The sequence below is a fragment of the Aphelocoma coerulescens genome, unplaced genomic scaffold (genome assembly GCF_041296385.1).
Source record: "Aphelocoma coerulescens isolate FSJ_1873_10779 unplaced genomic scaffold, UR_Acoe_1.0 HiC_scaffold_94, whole genome shotgun sequence".
Lineage (NCBI taxonomy): Eukaryota > Metazoa > Chordata > Aves > Passeriformes > Corvidae > Aphelocoma > Aphelocoma coerulescens.
In genome coordinates, this window is record NW_027184076.1 from 426,404 (window position 1) to 448,534 (window position 22,131).

At 51.4% G+C, this 22,131-nt stretch overlaps 1 protein-coding gene across 1 annotated transcript; it reads left to right on the top strand.

Annotated features, from left to right (window-relative positions):
* The first annotated feature begins 307 nt into the window (after window positions 1-307).
* LOC138102622 (serine/threonine-protein kinase PAK 3-like) lies at window positions 308-20,748 on the top strand. Its single transcript, XM_069000338.1, is given in 13 exon segments — window positions 308-416; window positions 419-541; window positions 1,485-1,522; window positions 1,960-2,013; window positions 2,050-2,118; window positions 10,411-10,545; window positions 10,823-11,167; window positions 15,871-15,983; window positions 16,649-16,766; window positions 17,584-17,683; window positions 18,118-18,314; window positions 19,964-20,101; window positions 20,537-20,748. Coding segments are annotated over 13 exon segments (1,668 nt in total). The 3' UTR covers window positions 20,666-20,748.
* The last annotated feature ends 1,383 nt before the right edge of the window (window positions 20,749-22,131 follow it).

Genomic DNA, 22,131 nt, shown 5'->3' on the forward strand with positions numbered 1-22,131 from the left:
GGGCCATTTTCTTGGTCTAGTTTCCTTTGCTTTGGTCCCATCTCAGTGTTCACTTGGGGTACAGGCTGCAGGTGCTTGGGGCACTCTTTGAGTTACTCTTGGAGCCCTTGAACAACAGGGTTTGGCCCACGAGGGGACTTTGTGCTGCTTTGTGACAGAGGAGAACTTCCCAGGCTATTGTGTGTTTGCTGCAGGGAAGCTTGGGTTGCTTAGCATCAATCCCCAGACCAACGCAGAGCAGCTGCTTTGTGATGTCAGGGCATGGTTGCCACGTTGTGGTGCTGTCATCAGAAGGTTGCCTTGGTGCATGGAAGGTCTCAGTGTCAGAGCAGCTCTTGGGCTTGCTCAGAGCAGGAGCATCCTCCTGGTTGAGGCCTTGTCAGGGGGCAGCTGCACTCTGACAGGAGCCTTGTTTTTTCTTGTGTTAGAGCACAGTCTGCAAACTTGCACAGCAGTGCTAAAATCATGGAGGCACTTGCTGCTGCAGTTTGCACTGTGTATGGCATTGGTTATTCTGCCTATTACCTGACTAACCTGACACGTGAGTAGAGGTTTTCCCTGGGTGTAACCCAACCTGGCTTGTGTAGGGCTTCCTGCTCTTTCTTAGTAACTGAGTTGATTTTGAAACAAAAAGACCATTAGGATGCCACTGCTTTGGTAAAGCTCCTGTCAACACATTCAGCTCAAAAGAGGGTGTCTGTAGCCAGGGAGGTGTGGGCAGCATTTGCAAGGGAACGTGCAGGGGTTCCCTTCCCTCCACGGGAGAGTCTGTGGCAGCCGAGTCTGTCATTTCCTCAGGGGGCTGGGTGAAGCAGGACAACTTTGAAAAGGCAGCCTGGGAGGTGTTCTCAGAAGGCCTTCAAAGAACTCTGCAGTTGTGCCTGGAATTCAGGGAAAGCTTCTTTGTTTCTAAATTTTGTCATTAAAAGATTTGACTGTCTAACTCGACCCTTTAATGAGTGCTAAAATAGTGATTCTTTTTGCAATGAAGTGCAAACTCCCAAACAGTGAGTGTCTGCTCTTGAACCCCAGAGCTGCTCCTGGGCTGTTTCCCAGTAGAACTATGACACCTCAGGGGGGTTTGGGGGAAGGTTTTCTGGGCAACAGGTTTTCAGTAACTTAATGAGAATTAGTGCTAGCAACCTTTTTATAAAAAAAGAACCTGAAGGAGAGGATAAAAAAGGCAGCTTTAGCTGTTGGTCAGAAGAGAAATATTGGGTGTTAAAGAACAATTTGCATTTTCTTGATCAAGTTTGTATTCATTTACTGGCAAAAGAGGCCAAAGCATAGGCACAACCAAGAATATTGTCCTGCTCTCTTGCTGGATGTGTGGAAGAACTGTGTCTGCTGGAGGGCTATTGTGAAAAGAAAACACTCTCTGTTTGGGTGGACTTGTTCTGCGGGATTAACCAGGTTTTTTCACAGCGGTTTTTTCACAGGCGGTTTTTTCACAGCATCTGGTTCATTTTCCCTTCCCACTGCAGGTCACATGATCCGCGTATTCGTCAGTCCTGACCCTGAGGTGAGTGAGACAGGAACTTTTGATGTTCCTGGTGTTTAAGAACTGTGTAGAAAGCTGTGAGCTTGGCCTGCGGCAGTAGAGTAAGGAGGCTGAGCTGGGTGGGCAGAAAGAAAATCCATGTTCATGTCTGCAGCAGCAATAGCAAAGGCATCACTGTGTAATAGCTGCTTTTGCATTTCAGAGCTGTCGCAGAACTAAAAGCCCAGCTTTGCAGAGAGAACGTTGCTTGCTGACAGTAGCCAGGCTGCAATATCTAATTCAGAGCAATATGCAGTACTGTTGAATTAGCCCATTTTACTTTAGTTGGAGGCACTTGGAATCCCATTGCTATGCAAGGTTATGATTTCTCCTTAGTAGAGCTGGTTGTAGAGCTAAATAGAGATAAGGTTAGAAATGACAGGTAACTGCCTGTCCCTCACACTCCTGCCTGTCCACAGAGCCCAGAACCAACCTCAGGCTCTCCTCTGGCTCCCTCTGCTCCTGGAGAAGAGGTTGAAGAGGCTGAAGAGGCTGAAGAGGCTGAAGAGGCTGAAGAGGAGAAAAATGTCCAGAACTCTCCAGCTGTGGTCAGTCATGAACCTGAACATCCTGAGCCGGTAAGTGCCAGTTGTGGTTGGGGCTGTGTTTAGAGGAAATCAGAGCTGCAAGTTTCTGAGCGGCCAGCACTTGCTGGTGGTGGCCGAGGATGCTGAGTGCTGGAGTCCTGGCAGGACCTAGCGATTCCCCCCAGCCAGTGAGAGCTGGAACACGGCCTTTGAGCTGTCATGTTTAGGCCCCAGCTTGCTGGGATTCCAAGAGGGGCAAACGTGAATCATGAAGGCTCCCCTGTCGCCAGAGGAGGGAGCGCTCCAAAGACACCGCTCTCAGCCTTGCCAGACACGTGGGGGACACGGTGGCCTGGAGAGCCGTGTCCCACTGCACAGGCTGGCCAAGTAGCTGCTGGCACAAAAGCTGTTGATGTGAGCACACAAGTGCTTTGGGGTGGTTTGTCCACATGAGCTTCTTGGGTGGGCCGAGCTGGGAGTATTTCAGAGACACACTGGGGACGGGGAGGTGCTGCTTGAAGTCAGGGACTTTGGTGCCTTGGTTGCCAGGTTGTTCTCTGGCCTCTTCAGGCAGAGCAGTGAGGAGCAGAGCTGACAGGGGCTCTGAGTGCGCCTGTGTTTTTGCTTTTGATAAGCTGCAAAGAGATGGTTGTGTTGTGCACAGACCTGTGTGGGGCCCCTCTTCTCCCGTGTGGCAAAAGAAGCAAAGTGCGCAGTTGGGAGCCCTTCTTCCGGGGCAGAAGCCCGAGGCTGCCATGTTTCTGCAGATACTTTCTGTTGTGAAGTCTGTTTTTAAAACTGCATTTGAAAACTGCATTGGAGCCTAGAGTGGGGGCAAAGCTGCAGCTCCTTGAGTGCTGTCTCGTAGGGTTAAGAACAGGAAGGAGATCTTGCCGTTCTGGCTGCTGTATTTGAAGTCAATGTGCAACTTTGTGCCTGGGGAGCTGCGTGGGAGAAAAGGAGCCAGGGGTGCCGGTCCACAGTAGCTGAACGTGAGGCAGCGTGTGGCCAGGTGGCCAGGAAGGCCAAGGGCATCCTGGCCTGTGTCAGCAAGAGTGGGGCAGCAGGAGCAGGGCAGTGACCGTCTCCCTGTGCTGGGCACCAGTGAGGCCGCAGCTGGAGTGCTGTGTCCAGTTCTGGGCCACTGTGAAGAAGCAAGACCTTGAGGGGCTGCAGCGTGTGCAGAGAAGGGCAAGGGAGCTGGGGAAGGGTGTGGAGGCCAAGTGCCATGAGGAGGTGCTGAAGCAGCTTTAGGCTGGAGAAAGGGAGGCTCCTGCGGGACCTTCAGGCAGACTTCCCTAAATGCCTGCATGACAGTGCTCGCCACAAGTGCCGTTGCATCCCCTGCCAAGCATCCCCTCACTGCACCCAAGGGCTTTAGGCACTGCAGCAGGTGACCCTTTTGTCTTTTGGTCTCTTGGTTTGTTGGTTTGCACGGAGGAGAAGGCCTGTTTATTTTCTCTTTCTCCAGCAAGCAAAGGTGCTTTTGCTGTACCTTTCCTGCCCTTTTCCAGCACTAGCACAGATTTTATCCAGTTTTAGGTTTCCATGTCTGCAGCAGCAATAGCAAAGGCATCACTGTGTAATAGCTGCTTTTGCATTTCAGAGCTGTCGCAGGACTAAAAGCCCAGCTTTGCAGAGAGAACGTTGCTTGCTGACAGTAGCCAGGCTGCAATATCTAATTCAGAGCAATATGCAGTACTGTTGAATTAGCCCATTTTACTTTAGTTGGAGGCACTTGGAATCCCATTGCTATGCAAGGTTATGATTTCTCCTTAGTAGAGCTGGTTGTAGAGCTGAATAGAGATAAGGTTAGAAATGACAGGTAACTGCCTGTCCCTCACACTCCTGCCTGTCCACAGGGCACAGAACCAACCGCCGGCGCTCCTCTGGCTCCCTCTGCTCCTGGAGCAAGGGCCAAATGGGTGAAAAATGTCTGGAAATCACCAGCTGGCATCAGACGTGAACCTGAACGTCCTGAGCCGGTAAGTGCCAGTTGTGGTTGGGGCTGTGTTTAGAGGAAATCAGAGCTGCAAGTTTCTGAGCGGCCAGCACTTGCTGGTGGTGGCCGAGGATGCTGAGTGCTGGAGTCCTGGCAGGACCTAGCGATTCCCCCCAGCCAGTGAGAGCTGGAACACGGCCTTTGAGCTGTCATGTTTAGGCCCCAGCTTGCTGGGATTCCAAGAGGGGCAAACGTGAATCATGAAGGCTCCCCTGTCGCCAGAGGAGGGAGCGCTCCAAAGACACCGCTCTCAGCCTTGCCAGACACGTGGGGGACACGGTGGCCTGGAGAGCCGTGTCCCACTGCACAGGCTGGCCAAGTAGCTGCTGGCACAAAAGCTGTTGATGTGAGCACACAAGTGCTTTGGGGTGGTTTGTCCACATGAGCTTCTTGGGTGGGCCGAGCTGGGAGTATTTCAGAGACACACTGGGGACGGGGAGGTGCTGCTTGAAGTCAGGGACTTTGGTGCCTTGGTTGCCAGGTTGTTCTCTGGCCTCTTCAGGCAGAGCAGTGAGGAGCAGAGCTGACAGGGGCTCTGAGTGCGCCTGTGTTTTTGCTTTTGATAAGCTGCAAAGAGATGGTTGTGTTGTGCACAGACCTGTGTGGGGCCCCTCTTCTCCCGTGTGGCAAAAGAAGCAAAGTGCGCAGTTGGGAGCCCTTCTTCCGGGGCAGAAGCCCGAGGCTGCCATGTTTCTGCAGATACTTTCTGTTGTGAAGTCTGTTTTTAAAACTGCATTTGAAAACTGCATTGGAGCCTAGAGTGGGGGCAAAGCTGCAGCTCCTTGAGTGCTGTCTCGTAGGGTTAAGAACAGGAAGGAGATCTTGCCGTTCTGGCTGCTGTATTTGAAGTCAATGTGCAACTTTGTGCCTGGGGAGCTGCGTGGGAGAAAAGGAGCCAGGGGTGCCGGTCCACAGTAGCTGAACGTGAGGCAGCGTGTGGCCAGGTGGCCAGGAAGGCCAAGGGCATCCTGGCCTGTGTCAGCAAGAGTGGGGCAGCAGGAGCAGGGCAGTGACCGTCTCCCTGTGCTGGGCACCAGTGAGGCCGCAGCTGGAGTGCTGTGTCCAGTTCTGGGCCACTGTGAAGAAGCAAGACCTTGAGGGGCTGCAGCGTGTGCAGAGAAGGGCAAGGGAGCTGGGGAAGGGTGTGGAGGCCAAGTGCCATGAGGAGGTGCTGAAGCAGCTTTAGGCTGGAGAAAGGGAGGCTCCTGCGGGACCTTCAGGCAGACTTCCCTAAATGCCTGCATGACAGTGCTCGCCACAAGTGCCGTTGCATCCCCTGCCAAGCATCCCCTCACTGCACCCAAGGGCTTTAGGCACTGCAGCAGGTGACCCTTTTGTCTTTTGGTCTCTTGGTTTGTTGGTTTGCACGGAGGAGAAGGCCTGTTTATTTTCTCTTTCTCCAGCAAGCAAAGGTGCTTTTGCTGTACCTTTCCTGCCCTTTTCCAGCACTAGCACAGATTTTATCCAGTTTTAGGTTTCCATGTCTGCAGCAGCAATAGCAAAGGCATCACTGTGTAATAGCTGCTTTTGCATTTCAGAGCTGTCGCAGGACTAAAAGCCCAGCTTTGCAGAGAGAACGTTGCTTGCTGACAGTAGCCAGGCTGCAATATCTAATTCAGAGCAATATGCAGTACTGTTGAATTAGCCCATTTTACTTTAGTTGGAGGCACTTGGAATCCCATTGCTATGCAAGGTTATGATTTCTCCTTAGTAGAGCTGGTTGTAGAGCTGAATAGAGATAAGGTTAGAAATGACAGGTAACTGCCTGTCCCTCACACTCCTGCCTGTCCACAGGGCACAGAACCAACCGCCGGCGCTCCTCTGGCTCCCTCTGCTCCTGGAGCAAGGGCCAAATGGGTGAAAAATGTCTGGAAATCACCAGCTGGCATCAGACGTGAACCTGAACGTCCTGAGCCGGTAAGTGCCAGTTGTGGTTGGGGCTGTGTTTAGAGGAAATCAGAGCTGCAAGTTTCTGAGCGGCCAGCACTTGCTGGTGGTGGCCGAGGATGCTGAGTGCTGGAGTCCTGGCAGGACCTAGCGATTCCCCCCAGCCAGTGAGAGCTGGAACACGGCCTTTGAGCTGTCATGTTTAGGCCCCAGCTTGCTGGGATTCCAAGAGGGGCAAACGTGAATCATGAAGGCTCCCCTGTCGCCAGAGGAGGGAGCGCTCCAAAGACACCGCTCTCAGCCTTGCCAGACACGTGGGGGACACGGTGGCCTGGAGAGCCGTGTCCCACTGCACAGGCTGGCCAAGTAGCTGCTGGCACAAAAGCTGTTGATGTGAGCACACAAGGGCTTTGGGGTGGTTTGTCCACATGAGCTTCTTGGGTGGGCCGAGCTGGGAGTATTTCAGAGACACACTGGGGACGGGGAGGTGCTGCTTGAAGTCAGGGACTTTGGTGCCTTGGTTGCCAGGTTGTTCTCTGGCCTCTTCAGGCAGAGCAGTGAGGAGCAGAGCTGACAGGGGCTCTGAGTGCGCCTGTGTTTTTGCTTTTGATAAGCTGCAAAGAGATGGTTGTGTTGTGCACGGACCTGTGTGGGGCCCCTCTTCTCCCGTGTGGCAAAAGAAGCAAAGTGCGCAGTTGGGAGCCCTTCTTCCGGGGCAGAAGCCCGAGGCTGCCATGTTTCTGCAGATACTTTCTGTTGTGAAGTCTGTTTTTAAAACTGCATTTGAAAACTGCATTGGAGCCTAGAGTGGGGGCAAAGCTGCAGCTCCTTGAGTGCTGTCTCGTAGGGTTAAGAACAGGAAGGAGATCTTGCCGTTCTGGCTGCTGTATTTGAAGTCAATGTGCAACTTTGTGCCTGGGGAGCTGCGTGGGAGAAAAGGAGCCAGGGGTGCCGGTCCACAGTAGCTGAACGTGAGGCAGCGTGTGGCCAGGTGGCCAGGAAGGCCAAGGGCATCCTGGCCTGTGTCAGCAAGAGTGGGGCAGCAGGAGCAGGGCAGTGACCGTCTCCCTGTGCTGGGCACCAGTGAGGCCGCAGCTGGAGTGCTGTGTCCAGTTCTGGGCCACTGTGAAGAAGCAAGACCTTGAGGGGCTGCAGCGTGTGCAGAGAAGGGCAAGGGAGCTGGGGAAGGGTGTGGAGGCCAAGTGCCATGAGGAGGTGCTGAAGCAGCTTTAGGCTGGAGAAAGGGAGGCTCCTGCGGGACCTTCAGGCAGACTTCCCTAAATGCCTGCATGACAGTGCTCGCCACAAGTGCCGTTGCATCCCCTGCCAAGCATCCCCTCACTGCACCCAAGGGCTTTAGGCACTGCAGCAGGTGACCCTTTTGTCTTTTGGTCTCTTGGTTTGTTGGTTTGCACGGAGGAGAAGGCCTGTTTATTTTCTCTTTCTCCAGCAAGCAAAGGTGCTTTTGCTGTACCTTTCCTGCCCTTTTCCAGCACTAGCACAGATTTTATCCAGTTTTAGGTTTCCATGTCTGCAGCAGCAATAGCAAAGGCATCGCTGTGTAATAGCTGCTTTTGCATTTCAGAGCTGTCGCAGAACTAAAAGCCCAGCTTTGCAGAGAGAACGTTGCTTGCTGAGAGTAGCCAGGCTGCAATATCTAATTCAGAGCAATATGCAGTACTGTTGAATTAGCCCATTTTACTTTAGTGTGAGGCACTTGGAATCCCATTGCTATGCAAGGTTATGATTTCTCCTTAGTAGAGCTGGTTGTAGAGCTGAATAGAGATAAGGTTAGAAATGACAGGCAACTGCCTGTCCCTCACACTCCTGCCTGTCCACAGGGCACAGAACCAACCGCCGGCGCTCCTCTGGCTCCCTCTGCTCCTGGAGCAAGGGCCAAATGGGTGAAAAATGTCTGGAAATCACCAGCTGGCATCAGACGTGAACCTGAACGTCCTGAGCCGGTAAGTGCCAGTTGTGGTTGGGGCTGTGTTTAGAGGAAATCAGAGCTGCAAGTTTCTGAGCGGCCAGCACTTGCTGGTGGTGGCCGAGGATGCTGAGTGCTGGAGTCCTGGCAGGACCTAGCGATTCCCCCCAGCCAGTGAGAGCTGGAACACGGCCTTTGAGCTGTCGTGTTTAGGCCCCAGCTTGCTGGGATTCCAAGAGGGGCAAACACGAATCATGAAGGCTCCCCTGTCGCCAGAGAAGGGAGTGCTCCAAAGACACCGCTCTCAGCCTTGCCAGACACGTGGGGGACACGGTGGCCTGGAGAGCCGTGTCCCACTGCACAGGCTGGCCAAGTAGCTGCTGGCACAAAAGCTGTTGATGTGAGCACACAAGGGCTTTGGGGTGGTTTGTCCACATGAGCTTCTTGGGTGGGCCGAGCTGGGAGTATTTCAGAGACACACTGGGGACGGGGAGGTGCTGCTTGAAGTCAGGGACTTTGGTGCCTTGGTTGCCAGGTTGTTCTTTGGCCTCTTCAGGCAGAGCAGTGAGGAGCAGAGCTGACAGGGGCTCTGAGTGCGCCTGTGTTTTTGCTTTTGATAAGCTGCAAAGAGATGGTTGTGTTGTGCACGGACCTGTGTGGGGCCCCTCTTCTCCCGTGTGGCAAAAGAAGCAAAGTGCGCAGTTGGGAGCCCTTCTTCCGGGGCAGAAGCCCGAGGCTGCCATGTTTCTGCAGATACTTTCTGTTGTGAAGTCTGTTTTTAAAACTGCATTTGAAAACTGCATTGGAGCCTAGAGTGGGGGCAAAGATGTTGCTCTGAAGTAGGTGACACTTTCATCTTTTTGTTTGTTGGTTTGTTGGTTTTCTAGGAGGAGACTCCCTGTATTTTCTTTCTCGGCAAACAAAGGTGCTTTTACTCAACCTTTCCTGGACTTTTCTAGCACTGGACGAGATTCTGCTAGAATTTTAGCTTGCAAGCTGGCGGTTTTGGAAGTTGCAGTGTTTTTGCATGAGAACACGTAGTTTGGGGCAGGGAGATTGGTGCAGAAGGAGCTGTTCTGGTGTCCGGCCAGCCAGCAGGGCCTTGCACATCACTCTCAGGTTAACAGCGCCCATGCCTTTTGGCAGCCCAGGGGAGCAGAATGTGTTGTATTCCAGGTATAGGAATTCAGCAGGAAATCAACACCCTTGCATTCCAGCTGGTCCTCTGAGGTCAGAGGGGCTGGGAGGGGCTCAGCTTCACTTCTGAAGTGCAGCCACTTTAACATCATCAGTCTGGTTGAGTCCAAGAGAAGAACTTGCCCCAGTACAGATGCACAAAGAGTGCAGTTCCCAGTGCAGTGTCCTGGGTCTGATCGCATTCTAGAAGGACCTTCCTGCTCCAGGTTCCCCAAGAGTGTGGTTTATTGAAGCAACAGGAGAGCAAGTTCAGGACTGCTGCTAATCAGGGCACTGGCTACCAAGTGTTGATGTGTGTAGTGAGGGAAAGCATAGGAAAAGAGAGATGATAACAGTGAGATAGATCTATCTATCTATCGATCGATCGATCGATCGATCTATTTATCTAAATGAAACTTCCCTGCTCTGCTCCAAGGCAATTGGAGGTGCAAAGCTCACCTAAAGACATCCTTTCAGGAGAGGAGGAGAGACATGTTCCATCAAGCGATCCCAAGCAGGCAGATATGTTTCCCCCTCCAGAGATGGTTGTTTTTTCCCCTCAGAGGTGTTTTCCTCCCCCTGTTTATCCGTGAAAGTTTGGTCTGTCCTATGGGTGTGGAGCAATCCCATCCTCTAGGTGGGGTTTGGTGACTCTGGTCAAACATGCATTACAGGACACATGGTTTCCTTCACTGGCATCCTGAAGGGTGTCTAAGCTAATTTGTTAATGGGGCCTTCTGAGGGTCTCTGTTACTGCCGGTCAGAATTCTCAGTTGATAAAAGAGGGAGGACAAGAAACACCTTGGTTCTCCTCCATATACTGAGGTGGCCATAGAGGCCCTCTGACCTCCATTGGAGGCTCTTTGTTCGCATCCTCATCTCCTGAATAATCCAGGATTTGTAACAAGAGTGTAGATGTCAGAAAGGCAGGAATGGCAGTGCAGGCCTGAAGAGAACATGAACTCCAGAAGTGTCTCTCACAAGGAGCAAGCTCCCACAGGAAGCCACCTGCAGAGCCAGGGTGGGGCTGTGGGACAGGGCTGGGTGTCAGTCACTTCTGAAAGACAAGCAGGACACGGCAGAAGAGGAGCGAGGTCCTCAGCAGAACCTTGAGAAATGCCCCACGTTCCCTTGTCAGATGCCTAAGAGTCTGTTGGAGCTTCAGTCCCAGATGGAGCCTGACTGTAGTGCCAGTGTCACTTTGGAATCTGTGCCTCCCCGTGGGCAGAGAAGGACCCGGGAGAGCAGCAGCACATTGCTTTGGGAATGTGCGAGCCCATCAGTCTCTGAGTCCTGCCCCATAAATATTTTATGGGAAGTTGAAAGCCATCTTCTCTTGCTTTCTGTGCAGCTCCTTCTAGAGAAAGAGCATGAGCAGATTGCTCTATCAGAGATGCCTTGCCAGACTCGGCGAGAGCTGTTCCCAGCCCGAGAGCAGCTGCAGCAGCTCAGGCAGCAGGTGGAAGAGGCACAAGAGAATGGCCAGGTGAGCCTGCTTAGCCAGGTGACAGAGTGAAGGGCAGGAACAGGGACATAAAACGGAGCTCTTGGGACTGAGGAGGCCAGGAGTCCCACAGGCACTGAAAGCACAGAGCCTTGTCATCTGCAGAGCCCAGTGCTGGGATGGGAGGGTTCCAATGGAAGCAGAGCTGGGTAGGGAAGCAGAAGGGAGGGGCTGAATGAATGTGATTTTGAGGCTGAAAGAGGAAAAAGCTGAGCCTGATGGCAGCTGCCAGTCACTTGCTTTGCATTTGTGTGTACAGAACATCAAGGCAGAGCCACAAGCAGAGCTGCCCGAAGCCAAGAGTGACATCAAGGCAGCAAAGAGGAGGAGCAAGGAAGACATCAGAAGCATCCAAGAGGAGAAGAATCTCCATCAGCACAGGAGCGATCTACAAGAGCAGGTGAGTGTAAGAGCTGAAGCCACTCCACTCGTGAGACATCCTCTCTCTGCTTCCTTGCAGAACATTGACAAAGAGCTGCAGGCAGAGCTGCAGGAAACTGAGGCTAGGATCAAGGCAAGGGAGAAGAGGCTGGGTGAAGGACTGAAAATCATCCGAGAGGAAATTAATCTTCTACTCCAAAAGCATGAGGCTCTACAAAAGCGAGTGAGTGAAACAGAGAGAGCCGCTGCAGTCACCAAACTGGTGGTTTCTGCCCTTCTTGCTTTTCCTCTGCAGAGCAGCAGGCGGGTGGGGTGATGTCTCTGAGTGCCATCCTGCTGTGGTCTCTATCACAGCCACTCTGAAGGACACGTCCTGGGCTGCTGAATCTCAGCTGCTGCCCTGGACAGTGTGACTAGTCCTTTGGCCTTTTGGCCAGCAGTCATCCAAATGGATTCCTGCTGGCCTGTTCCTGCTCTCCTTGTTTCTTGAGGTGTTTTTGCAGGTCAGCTTGGTGACCCTGATGGATCTTGAAACAAGCTGTCTGTATCCCTTGTGAACCTGTTCTTTCCCTTTCCTCACAGTCGCTGACCCACGGCTGACAGGGATAAGCTGTAGTGTCTGACTGCTTTGTTGTGTTTGACTTGAGGTGGAAGTGTGGACATCTCAGCTGGCAGCCTGCAAAGACTTCCAGCAAGTGATTGGCCACAAAGAGCCCCAAGGCTGGCGTGGGGCACAGGAACTGTCCCAGCCGGACCTGCTGCAGCTTGAGCCCGTCCCGAAGATGGTGGAGGAAAAGAGGACTCCATGGGAGGAGGTAGAACATTAGAACAAGGAGATGCAAGTGTGTCCATAGTCCTTGGAGGGGGAAAAGAGTGCTTGGGAGGAAGTGGAATAGTCATTGCAGCAGTCATCCTTCAGAAAATCCATGAGAATGGAACAGGAATCTGGCCATGAACTCAAGTAAAATCAGCCTTTGGTTTTGACCCATCCGGTTTGAGAAGTGGACATGCAAAAAAAACCATTTTAAGAGCCCTGCATGTGGCTGACAGCATCTTCCTCTGGGCCTGCATTTGAAATGGGATCCCAGGGCAATCTCTGCCAGCCACACTTTCTGACACAACCTCATTTCTTGTCTCAGATCTACACAGGCTCTCGCATGGAACCTGCTCCTGCAGCAGCAGCAGCAGCAGCATTGTCTAAAGGAGCCTTTGCACCCCAGCCTGAGAAGTGGAGCCCGGGCACTTTGCTCAGCTCCAACACCAACACAGCTTCTTCCCATCAACAGGAGATGGAGGATGACCTCCTGGAGCTACTGAGTACGTCTTGTGTATTTCTTGTGTGAGGGACAGTGTATTGTGTGCATGTGTCAGCATAGCTGTGCCAAATGTTGCTCCGCAGTTTGCTGTCACAGGGACATTTAGGACTCCTCACAGGAAGTGCTGTGCTTCGAGGCAGCGAGGGAGTGCTCTGGGTGTTCCTGCTGCCTCTGAGCACAGCTCAGACTGCCTTGGCTTTGCCTGAGCTTCCCTCTCTGCTGAAGGCAGAAGCAGGGATTGTTCCTGCATCAGCTGTGACCTAGCAAATGATCTAGGCAAGTCCTCTGTGCTAGTGGCCAAACTGAACGGAATATTTGGCTTCCTAAATTCTCCTTAGACTCCTGATTTCTCAGCATTCATCAGAGCAAAAGACCTTCGCAGAAATTGTTTGGTTTTGGAGTTTTGTCTTTTGGTGGGTTTGTAAGGATTTTGGTTGGTGGTTTGTTGTTTTGGGGTTTTTTTGTGTGTTTGGTTTGGGCCTTTTTTTTTTTTTTTCTGGTGAAGTTGTTTTTTCTCCATCCTGAAGGAGCTCTTCTTCCTCATGTGTCTTATTGGTGTAATTTTGATGACTGTTACTATTCCACTACTACATCTACAGTTGGTTTTTATGACAATGCAACGTTTTTGCCAATGACCACTTCTTTGAAAAAACATCAAGTGACAGCACAAATTGAGAGCAAGAGGTGTTTTCCACATGTCCCCAAAGAAAAAGCAGATACTTTTATAACAATCCCTATTTAATATCCTAGTTTCATGCTTATAAGGATGTGTCCAAGAGACACATTGATGTGGCGTGGTCAGGTAAAACTGCACTGCAGGCATTTCTCAGGAGTGAGCCTCCAGCCCATCCACTGTCTATCCCTCAGATCCGTGGCACTTTTTCATCCCTGATTCCCAGTCATTCCCGTGACTGTTAGAATGCCACCCGTTGGCCCAAGCCCTGCACAGCTCACTCTCTAGGAAAACACATGAAGCCCTTTGTGATTCTGCAGCACAGCCCATTGAATCTGCTTCCTGCCCATAACAGCTGCCAGTGCTGTGCTCTCAGGTAAGACCTGGGGGGGCTGAGAACAGAGCCCAGTTGACTCTGTGTCTACCATCACCTGTTGGGACAAGAAGGGCATTGATGTGCACCTCGGTGTGTCTGATCTCAAAGCCAATCCTCTTGTGTCCTGAAAGGGGGCAAGAGCTTGGAACGGGGCTCGGTCTGGCTGTGGCTTCTTCCCAGTGCTTGTCAGTGCTCATCCTTGGGCCTTCCCAGCCCTGCTGTGGTACCTGCCCTGCCCCTGACGGCCGCTGCGACTGCAGAGGCTGGAGCCTTCCTCAGCTGAGAGAGTCCTGCTGCTGCCCGGCCGCTGCAGCGCGGAGCTGCCAGGAGGCAGCAGCCCCTCGTCTGGGCCGGCTTCTGCATGGCACGGCCTGGACTCACGAGAGGCTCAGCATCTCCTCTGGGCAGCTGTCCGTGCCACGCCGGCACCCGAGGAGCACTGCTGTCCTTGCTGCCCGTGGCCGCTGTGCCGAGCTGGGAAGGCGGGGACGTGTGCAGAGCTGAGAGGGCGAGTCCAATGCCAGCGACTGATCCGCGCAGTCAGGGGGAAGACAAGCAGTGTGGTTCTTCACATGGGACACGGGCAAGGGCATCTTTGAACTCAGCCTGCCCATAAAGGCTGAGCATCCTGATGCGGAAAGCCCCGTTGGTATTGGTCACAATGTGAGCTGCTCTGGTTTACAAAAAGAAAGGCATTCCTTTGGCAAGATGCCATCCTCTCCTGCGAATGCATCTCTCTGTGCTTTGTTTCCTCTCAAGAGATCTCTTCAGAGGACTGTAGAAAATCAGTCTCAGTGCTGGCCATCTGTGCTGCAGAGCTGCCTGGCCTGTTGCTGTTGCTGTTGTGGTTCTCGTCGCTGTTGTTGTTGTTACCCAGATGACCACAAAAGGCTCAGAGCCCCAGAGAGTGGGGCTGCCTTTTGTATCTCCTGGAAGGTGGCATCTCTGCTTTCAAGTGAGCATCTTGCACTTTGTTTCCCTCAGGGAAAATGGTGAGCATGGAAAATCCAGTGATGAAATACACTGAACTGGAAAATATCGGCAGTGGGTGAGTCCAACCACAGTTTCTTCTACAAAACCATGGGCCGGCTGTTCTGCTGGTGGAATATCTATCAAGTGTCAAGTCAGGCAAGCTGCAAACATGTTCAGACACTGGGCTTAGATTGACCCATCTCTCAGTGCTGGTCAGAATTTGTAAGTGTGGTCAGAAGGCATTGTCAAAGACATCTCCATGCTGCCACGGTCTTGCCTGCAGCAAGGAACAGGAGCTGGAAGATCTCCTGTCTCTCAAGTGTGGGACAGCTGTGTGTTAATTTCCTTAGCATTTTTGTATGTCTCAAAATCATACGGCCACACTAATGAAAGGAGAATCTTGCTTGCCTGAAAGAGAAGCCTAGCCCCTGGTAGCTGTCAGATAACAGTTCTCAGGAACAGTTCTTTCCAAGAGGTTGCTGAAGGAAATACTCGGTGGTCAGGATTAGAACCACACAGTTTAGAAACGGAAACTCAAGATGAAAGAATAAGCTCTCTTTTTGAGCTGAGGGACTAAAGCCCAAAGCTTCAGGAACAGGCCCAGTGCCCATGCACTGGAGAGGAAAATGCATCATGTGCCCTCTGGCAGAGCCCTCATGCCTCCTGCAGGTTTTAGGCACTTAGAGCAGAGATCTCCTGTCCGGGCTGGCTTTCACGCCAAGATCTAAACAGCTTCTCCTTTCTTTGCTGCTGTTTTGTTTCTAGGGGTTTCGGAGAAGTTTGTAGAGCATTCGACACTGCCACAGGAGGAGAGGTAAATGTCAACAGTCCCTGCAGATTCTGCAGCTCTTGAGGGCTTTCCCCTCTGGTGTGAGTTGTGGCTGGAGCTTTGGGTCACCGCGAGAGCTGTGCTGCAAAGGCACAAGAAGCACAGACTGGTGCCAGCCTGCAAAATACATTTGGGACAGTCGTTGTCCTTCTCAGCTGCCAGAAGGAAGGCAAAGAGAGCAGTGGTTCCTTTTGGAGAAGGAAATGCTCACTCACTCTCAGTGGCTAAAACAAAGGTGGTGCCTTAGAGCATCTCACTGCTTTCTTGTGGCTACAGCTTCAGAGTCCTGAATTCTCATTTCTGGCTGCCAGCAAACACATCTGAACCTTACTGGTAGTTCCTTAGCAACCTGCAGTGCTGCACTTGGGAACTGCACGTAGGGAGGGATCTGCAAGGCGTCCCTAAAAGCCCTAAGCCCTGCTTATAGCCCAGGATGTATCCATAGAGTAGCAAGGCTTGGATTACTTCTCTGGATCCCAGGCAGAGCAGCAGAGAGTGTGGGCAGAGCTTTGTGGGTGATAGTTGACACCATTGTTACCAAGTGGACAAGGCAAAACGTCAGTGGCCATGTGTCCTGTTTCTGGCCCACAAGGGAGCGGAGAAATGGGCTGTTGGAATGTCAGTTCCTAATTACTCCAGTGTCTAATCACAAGGCACTTTGGCACAGCTCAGCTGTGTCATTCCAAAATCACTCGCTCCGTGTGTGTTGTGGTCTCGTGCCACCAACTTCTCAAGGTACTGATTGTCATTGTCATTTTAGGTGGCCATAAAGAAAATTAGTCTGCAAGGACTGAGGAGGAAGGAAGTAACTGTCAATGAACTCATGATCATGAAGATGAATAGGAATCCCAACCTGGTCAACTATTTAGACAGGTGAGTGGTCGTGGTCTTATCCCATGAATGTTTGTTTACCTACTGCAAGCATGAGAGGTCAAAAACCCACTTTGGTCTGTGGCAGAAAATAGAGCCATTAATTACTGATCAATTATTATTTCTCTTCTCATCTCCAATGGATGGGAAGAGAGTGCATTTTGTCTGCATTAGTCTTCCCTGGCACACATCGTTTGACAATTCTTCAAAAGCCTGCACCAGTGCTATCTTACGAAGTCAATACCCTCTAAGTTCACTGCCACCACGTTGTCTTGGGGCTTGATTTTTCTCAAGAGTCTTAAATGCTAATGAGCCATCCGAGAGAGGATTTCCCTTGGACTGCAGCCCCTCTTTTCCATTGCTGGGCATGCCAGGAAGACTAGGTGCTTTTTTTCCATAAACACCATGTGTGACAGCTTTTTATCTGGGCTGTTAGTAAACTGCGTTTTTCACTTGCTGGCCATCTAAGACATCTCCTTTTTCACAGCTGTGCCTTTCTCCTTGACACAGCACAGACTGCAATCGCTGCACAGCCTAGAGGGAACGTCTATTCCTTTGAGTCTGTTCTCGTTTCAAAGGGACCTGGAAACAAGAATCAATCGTTGTCTTTTCCAAACAGTGGCGTAGCCATGCACGTTCATCTCCATGGCCTCATTTCCTTCTTTCAGCTACCTTGTGGATGATGAAGTCTGGCTGGTGATGGAGTACATGGATGGAGGCACTCTGAGAGATGCCATCAATGAGATGTACATATCTGAAGATGAGATGGCAGCCGTCAGTCGGGAGGTCAGGGATCCCACCTGTGCTTCCGAGGGCTTGGGCAGGATTGTCTGGGAAACAGGGGCTGAGAACTGGAGGGATTCCATGTGCCAAACTTTGCTTCTGTGTGGCTGCTATGCTATGGGGAAGCAGGGGAACTGCGTGGCAGTGTGCCTGCACTCCCTGTACTCTGTTCTTGTACTCTTATCTCCTGCTGTTGCATTCTCACTCTGTCTCTTGTATTTGTAGTTGCTGTTCTCCACCTTGCCTCTCTGAATGCTTGCCTGGAGCCTGTCTGCACGGCATTCCTTGCCTGTAAAAGCAAAGGTGCTGGTAGCAGAATTGGAAACTAATGGTAAAAGGGACTCATTTCTCAGAGTCCTCAGCTGAAAAGGGTAGTAGTGCACCCAAAATGCTGTTTGCTTCTGAAAGGCGACTCATGTGATACTTCCAAGTCTGTGCTGAGGCCAGCAAGAAAACCTTTGCCATGCAGCCTCCCACCCAAAAGTGAGCCGCTTCACAGCAAAGGGAGGGACTCTTTCTTTCTTGGCAAAGCCTTGCTTGTCCTCTGGATGAAGAAAGCACATCCACTGCAGCAGCAGTCATTCTGGCTGCTTTGCAGAGGACAGTCTAGAACAGCAATTCCCGTTGGCTCTCTCAAAAGCTGACGTGCCTTCCCTTAGAAAGGTAGTGTTGGAGCAGCAAGCTCTTCCTCTCAATGGCTCTGTGTTCTGCCATTACACTCTATTCCCCTGGAAAGGGAATCTTTTAGAGCTGTTTCCTTTCTTGTGGGCTCAAATCACACCACTCATTTTTATCCTCCTGTCTCTGTTTTCTCTCTCAGTGCCTGCAAGGACTGGATTTTCTTCACTCAAACCATGTCATCCATCGAGATGTGAAGAGCAGCAACATCCTTCTCAGAACTGACGGCTCTGTCAAGCTGGGTTGGTATATTCTTGGCCAGGCAGAGCGTTCCGGGCATGTGGGGTTTGGGGCTGCTTTTGAGTGACTGCCAGTTCCCCCAAAGTGGTGCTGCTGGCAGTGCAGGGACCCCTGCAGCGAGCTGAAGGCACAGTTGCAACGTGCACAGAGGTATGGCGAGGAAAAAGCAGTCCAGAGTGGCACTGGTTTGGGTCTGTGGGTGTCCCTTCCAGAGGGAGGGAGCTACAATCTAAAGGTTCCAGGGAATAAAAGCCACTTCTGGGGGCAGGATTAAAAAATTATAAAAGCAGCCACTTCCGTGTTTCCTTGGCTAAAGTCCTGAGGAAACAGAGCAGGGACGGATATCCAGGAGATTCAACAGCGCTTTCTCAGACTTACAGTGGGGAGTTCTTTTGCTTGGTTTCCTAATTGTACAGAACTTTTTTGTTCTCCTCAGCTGATTTTGGCCTCTCTGCTCAGCTCACCCCTGAGCAGAATCTAAGGAGCTCAGTGGTCGGGACGTCTTGGTGGATGGCGCCTGAGGTTGTGCTAGGTCAACCATATGGCCCCAAAGTGGACATATGGTCTCTTGGAATTGTGGGGATCGAAATGGTGGAACGAGAAGCTCCTCACTGGAATGAAAGTCCTTCCTTGGTAAGGAGCAAATACTCACTGATCCCTCTGTCTTTTTCACCTATCCTGTGTTCTGTCCTCCATCAGAAAAAATCCCATTGCCGTCTGCTGGCACTGCTTCCACCAAGGTCCCCTTCTAAAAATGGCCCTGCAGCACATCAGCATCTGCTGTAGTTTTGGTTGCATCAGTGGGGGAACTCAGGCCCTACCACATGCAAACACTCTCCATTCTCAGGCAACACTTTCCTTTAGGTTTTAAGGTGTTCCAGCTCATCTGTCTGTGTAGAGGTCTCTAATAACACAAAACACACATCTCAGAGCTGGTGTTACATTTCCAGAAAAGAAGGAAAGAAACCCAAACCAACAAAGTTTCTAAAACAGTGCTTTTCTAGAGAAGAACTGCACTCCCTGTACGGTTTCTTGTCACTTGCCTAAAACCTGGGCATGAGGGTGTAAAGGCCACATAGTGTCTTCTGCTTCTTGTGCAGTGTTGCTGAAACACTTAGTGACCATATTTCTGTCATAGCCCAAGCCACGTTCTCCACGTGACCAAGCTGCAGCCTGGTGACATGGAGAGCCTGCCAAAACCTCCCATTTGTTACCTGGCACTTTCTGGGATGGGCACATCTTTAATGCATTGACTTGAGTATCCAGAGGAGCAGAGGGTTACCATAGGGATGGCATTTCTCCTTCTGCTGATTTGACCGCGAAAAGATTTTCTTTTGCCACATCAGAGAAGCTGGAACTTGCAGACTGCTGCGAGACAGAGCTGCAGGTGGCTCCTGTGTGCCCAAACAGGCATTTTCATCCCAAGACCTTTCTGCATGCATCTTAACGTGTCTGTGTTGAACGCGAGGTTCCAAATGTTTCTTTCCTTACCTGAGCAATAACTCCCTTTTCTATAATAATGCTTGAAAACAGTTAGAGCAAAGTCCCTCTTCCAAACTGCCTGTCAAGCTGGTGGGAATCTTCAGAGAAGCAAAACGTGCTTTTGCTGATGTAGTTGCCCCTAACTAGGTCAGCCAATCAAATCAGCTGCCAAGGCAAGCTCCGCTGGATGCTGGAAAAGCTGTGGCTGCTTTGGGGTTTGGGTTTTTTGTTGGTATAGGAAAGTCATCTCTGCCTCTCTGCCAAGGCAGAAATTGCCACTGCAGAGTTGAGCTTAAACAAGGGGCTCTGGGAGAGCATTTACAGACTTGAAACTGATGCCTGGAGTGGCTACCTAAAACCAGAGACTAGACAAGAATAAGAGAATCAAAATAGGTATTTATTTGAATGGCCTTCAAAGATACAGCCTGGGCAGTCAAAAGGCTACATCCAAGATGGACCCTGGGTCATGAGTTCTTCACAGTTTTGTAAGCTTGGTCCATTTCCATAGCAGGGTTAATTCTCCAATTATGAGCCCAGTTAATGATGTAATTAGCCCAAGTTTGCCCCTCTTCAGAGGCTTTGAGTTCACACATTTTGGGCCCTGGGACAATCGGAGTGTCCTTGGAGAGCAAACCTAGAGAGGCTTTGTTATGTCTAACTAGCACGAGAGAACAGTAGCTAACAGGCCACACAAAACTTCTGAGCTACACACTAGGCAGTACAGGAATTGAAAAATAGAAAAGTTAAAACCTAAGGCATCAAAAGAAGCAGGTGGAGTCTTGTGTTTCCTTTTTCTCCAGGCTGAACTCCTGATAGCCTTAGGAGGGACCCCACAGCTGCGGCAGCCCAACCTGTTCTCGGCTTCTATGCGTCACTTCCTGAACTGCTGCCTGCAGACAAAGGAGGAGCGGCGCTGGTCTGCCAAGGAGCTCCTGCAGGTAAAATGCAAAGGGGCTGCAGGTCAAACAGTGTCCGAGGATGGGCTCCTCCTCCACTGAAGCCCAAGGCATCAGATTTGAGCCCCCTTCCTCCTCATCTTCACTCTTGGTGCTTTCCAAATGAAAATGGTGAGGAATCCTGGGCTGGGCTGGCAGGGACCTGTCAAGGCCATCTGATCCATGTGGCCTGCAATGAGCAGGGATATCTTGAAAGAGATCAGGCTGCTCAGAGCCCCTTCCCACCTGACCTGGAATGTTTCCAGGGAAGGGACACTTACCAGCTCTCAGGACAACCTGTGCCACTGTTGCACTATGCTCCTTAGACCTACTCGGAGTAAATCCCCTTTTCATTTAAAAATATTACCCCTGCCTTTGAAGCACTGAGCTCGGAAAGTCATGGTTCATTGTTCTTGGTTGTTTTTTTCCTTTGGGCAGCATCCATTTGTAACATCAGCCAAGCCTGCATCCAGCCTGGTGCCACTGATCGAGTCACTGAAGAAGTGGAAGGAGGAGGAGAAAAGATTGCAGTGGCAATCCATCCATTCAGGACTATTTTCTCCATGACCAGCTTAGATGAGGATTGTAGAGTAGGATTGTAGAGTAGGATTGCAGAATAGGATTGTAGAGTAGGATTCTAAATAAATAAAGTTTCTGAAACCCCAACTCATCTGTAAGATTCCTTTCTTTCTCACCCTGTCGGGAAGCTCAAGATTTCTTTCTCAATTGTCCATTGTTCCTTAAAGGTGGAAAGTGACACTTACGGCTTCTTTGGTATGGTTTGTCAGTGGGGCAGGCTCTTCTTCATTCATCCTCTCCAGACCACACTGCCTTTGCAATACGGCACACTGGCCGGTTTTTGCCCAGCCATTGTGCTTGTAGTTGAGGCAGAACGGGCAATGGCATTTGCAGGCAAAAGCAGAGGAGGAGTTGTGCAGCCAAGACATCCTGTGCAGATGTAGGTGTTGAGCTGTGACTCGAGAGCATTGGGGTTCCTGCCACTTGGATTTGTATCCCTAAGTGCAATCTCTTTGGCTCGGGGAGAGTCTTGCTCAGCTGAGAAAGCAGAAAGCTCAGCGAGGGTGCTCTGAAAGGTCTCGTCTGAGGCAGAGCTGTCAGCGAGCGTGAGGTGAGAGCGGCCCGGCCTTGCCCAGGCCGGAGCCCCAGCAGAGCCCACGCAGAGCCCAGAGCAGCCTGAGGCTGGGCAGAGGCAGGCTGGCAGGAGGCCCTTGGAGCTGCAAGAGGCAGCAGCCTGGCACTGGGTGCCTCTTCCTGGGAGCGGGCACATCGTCCCATCTCAGAGCCAAAGCGGCAGCTGGCTGCTCCCGAGGGAAGCGTAGCCGTGCTGGGCACAGCGCAGACTGGTGCCATTGGCCGTCTGGAGGCGGCCCAGGAGGAGAGAAAGGCAAAAGACAGCCGAGGGCTGGTGCCCCGGCTGAGGATTGCTACTCTTCTGCCGGCTGCCCTGGAAGTCCTGGGAAAGGTTAGCAGTGTGTGCAGCAGCCTGGGCACAGCGGGAGGGAGCCGGGCTGCTCCGCAGGCTCGAGCACGGGGCAGCGTCCTTCAGGCACGGCACTTCTGAGCAGAGGGGTGAGAAGGTGACAAAGACAAGATGCACACCATTTTGATCCAGGGGATGTCCTGAAGGTGCACTGCCTACCTGCCACTCCCTCTGACCACCATGCTCCATCGCCTTGTCCTGCTCAGCAGCTTTTTGGGAATCCAGGGGTCGCTATGTTTCATTTGCTGCTGCATCTAATAAAATAAATTTGCTTTGCAACCCCAGTTGTGTCTTATGTTTTTTTGTGCATGGGTCTTCTCCTGAACCTGCTGCAAAAACCAGTAGAGACCATCAAGACACCCCTACTCTCATGTGAATAAATTCTGAGAAGTGATCTAAATATGTCAAAGGATTTGGGGGAAAGTTTAGCCTGTAAGTTTCAGCAAAGTAATGAGTATGTCTGTCCCGTTCCACTGAGGGAAACTGTGAGGAGTTCTTTTAGAATTAGATGGTCAAGAATAAAATTAAGCCA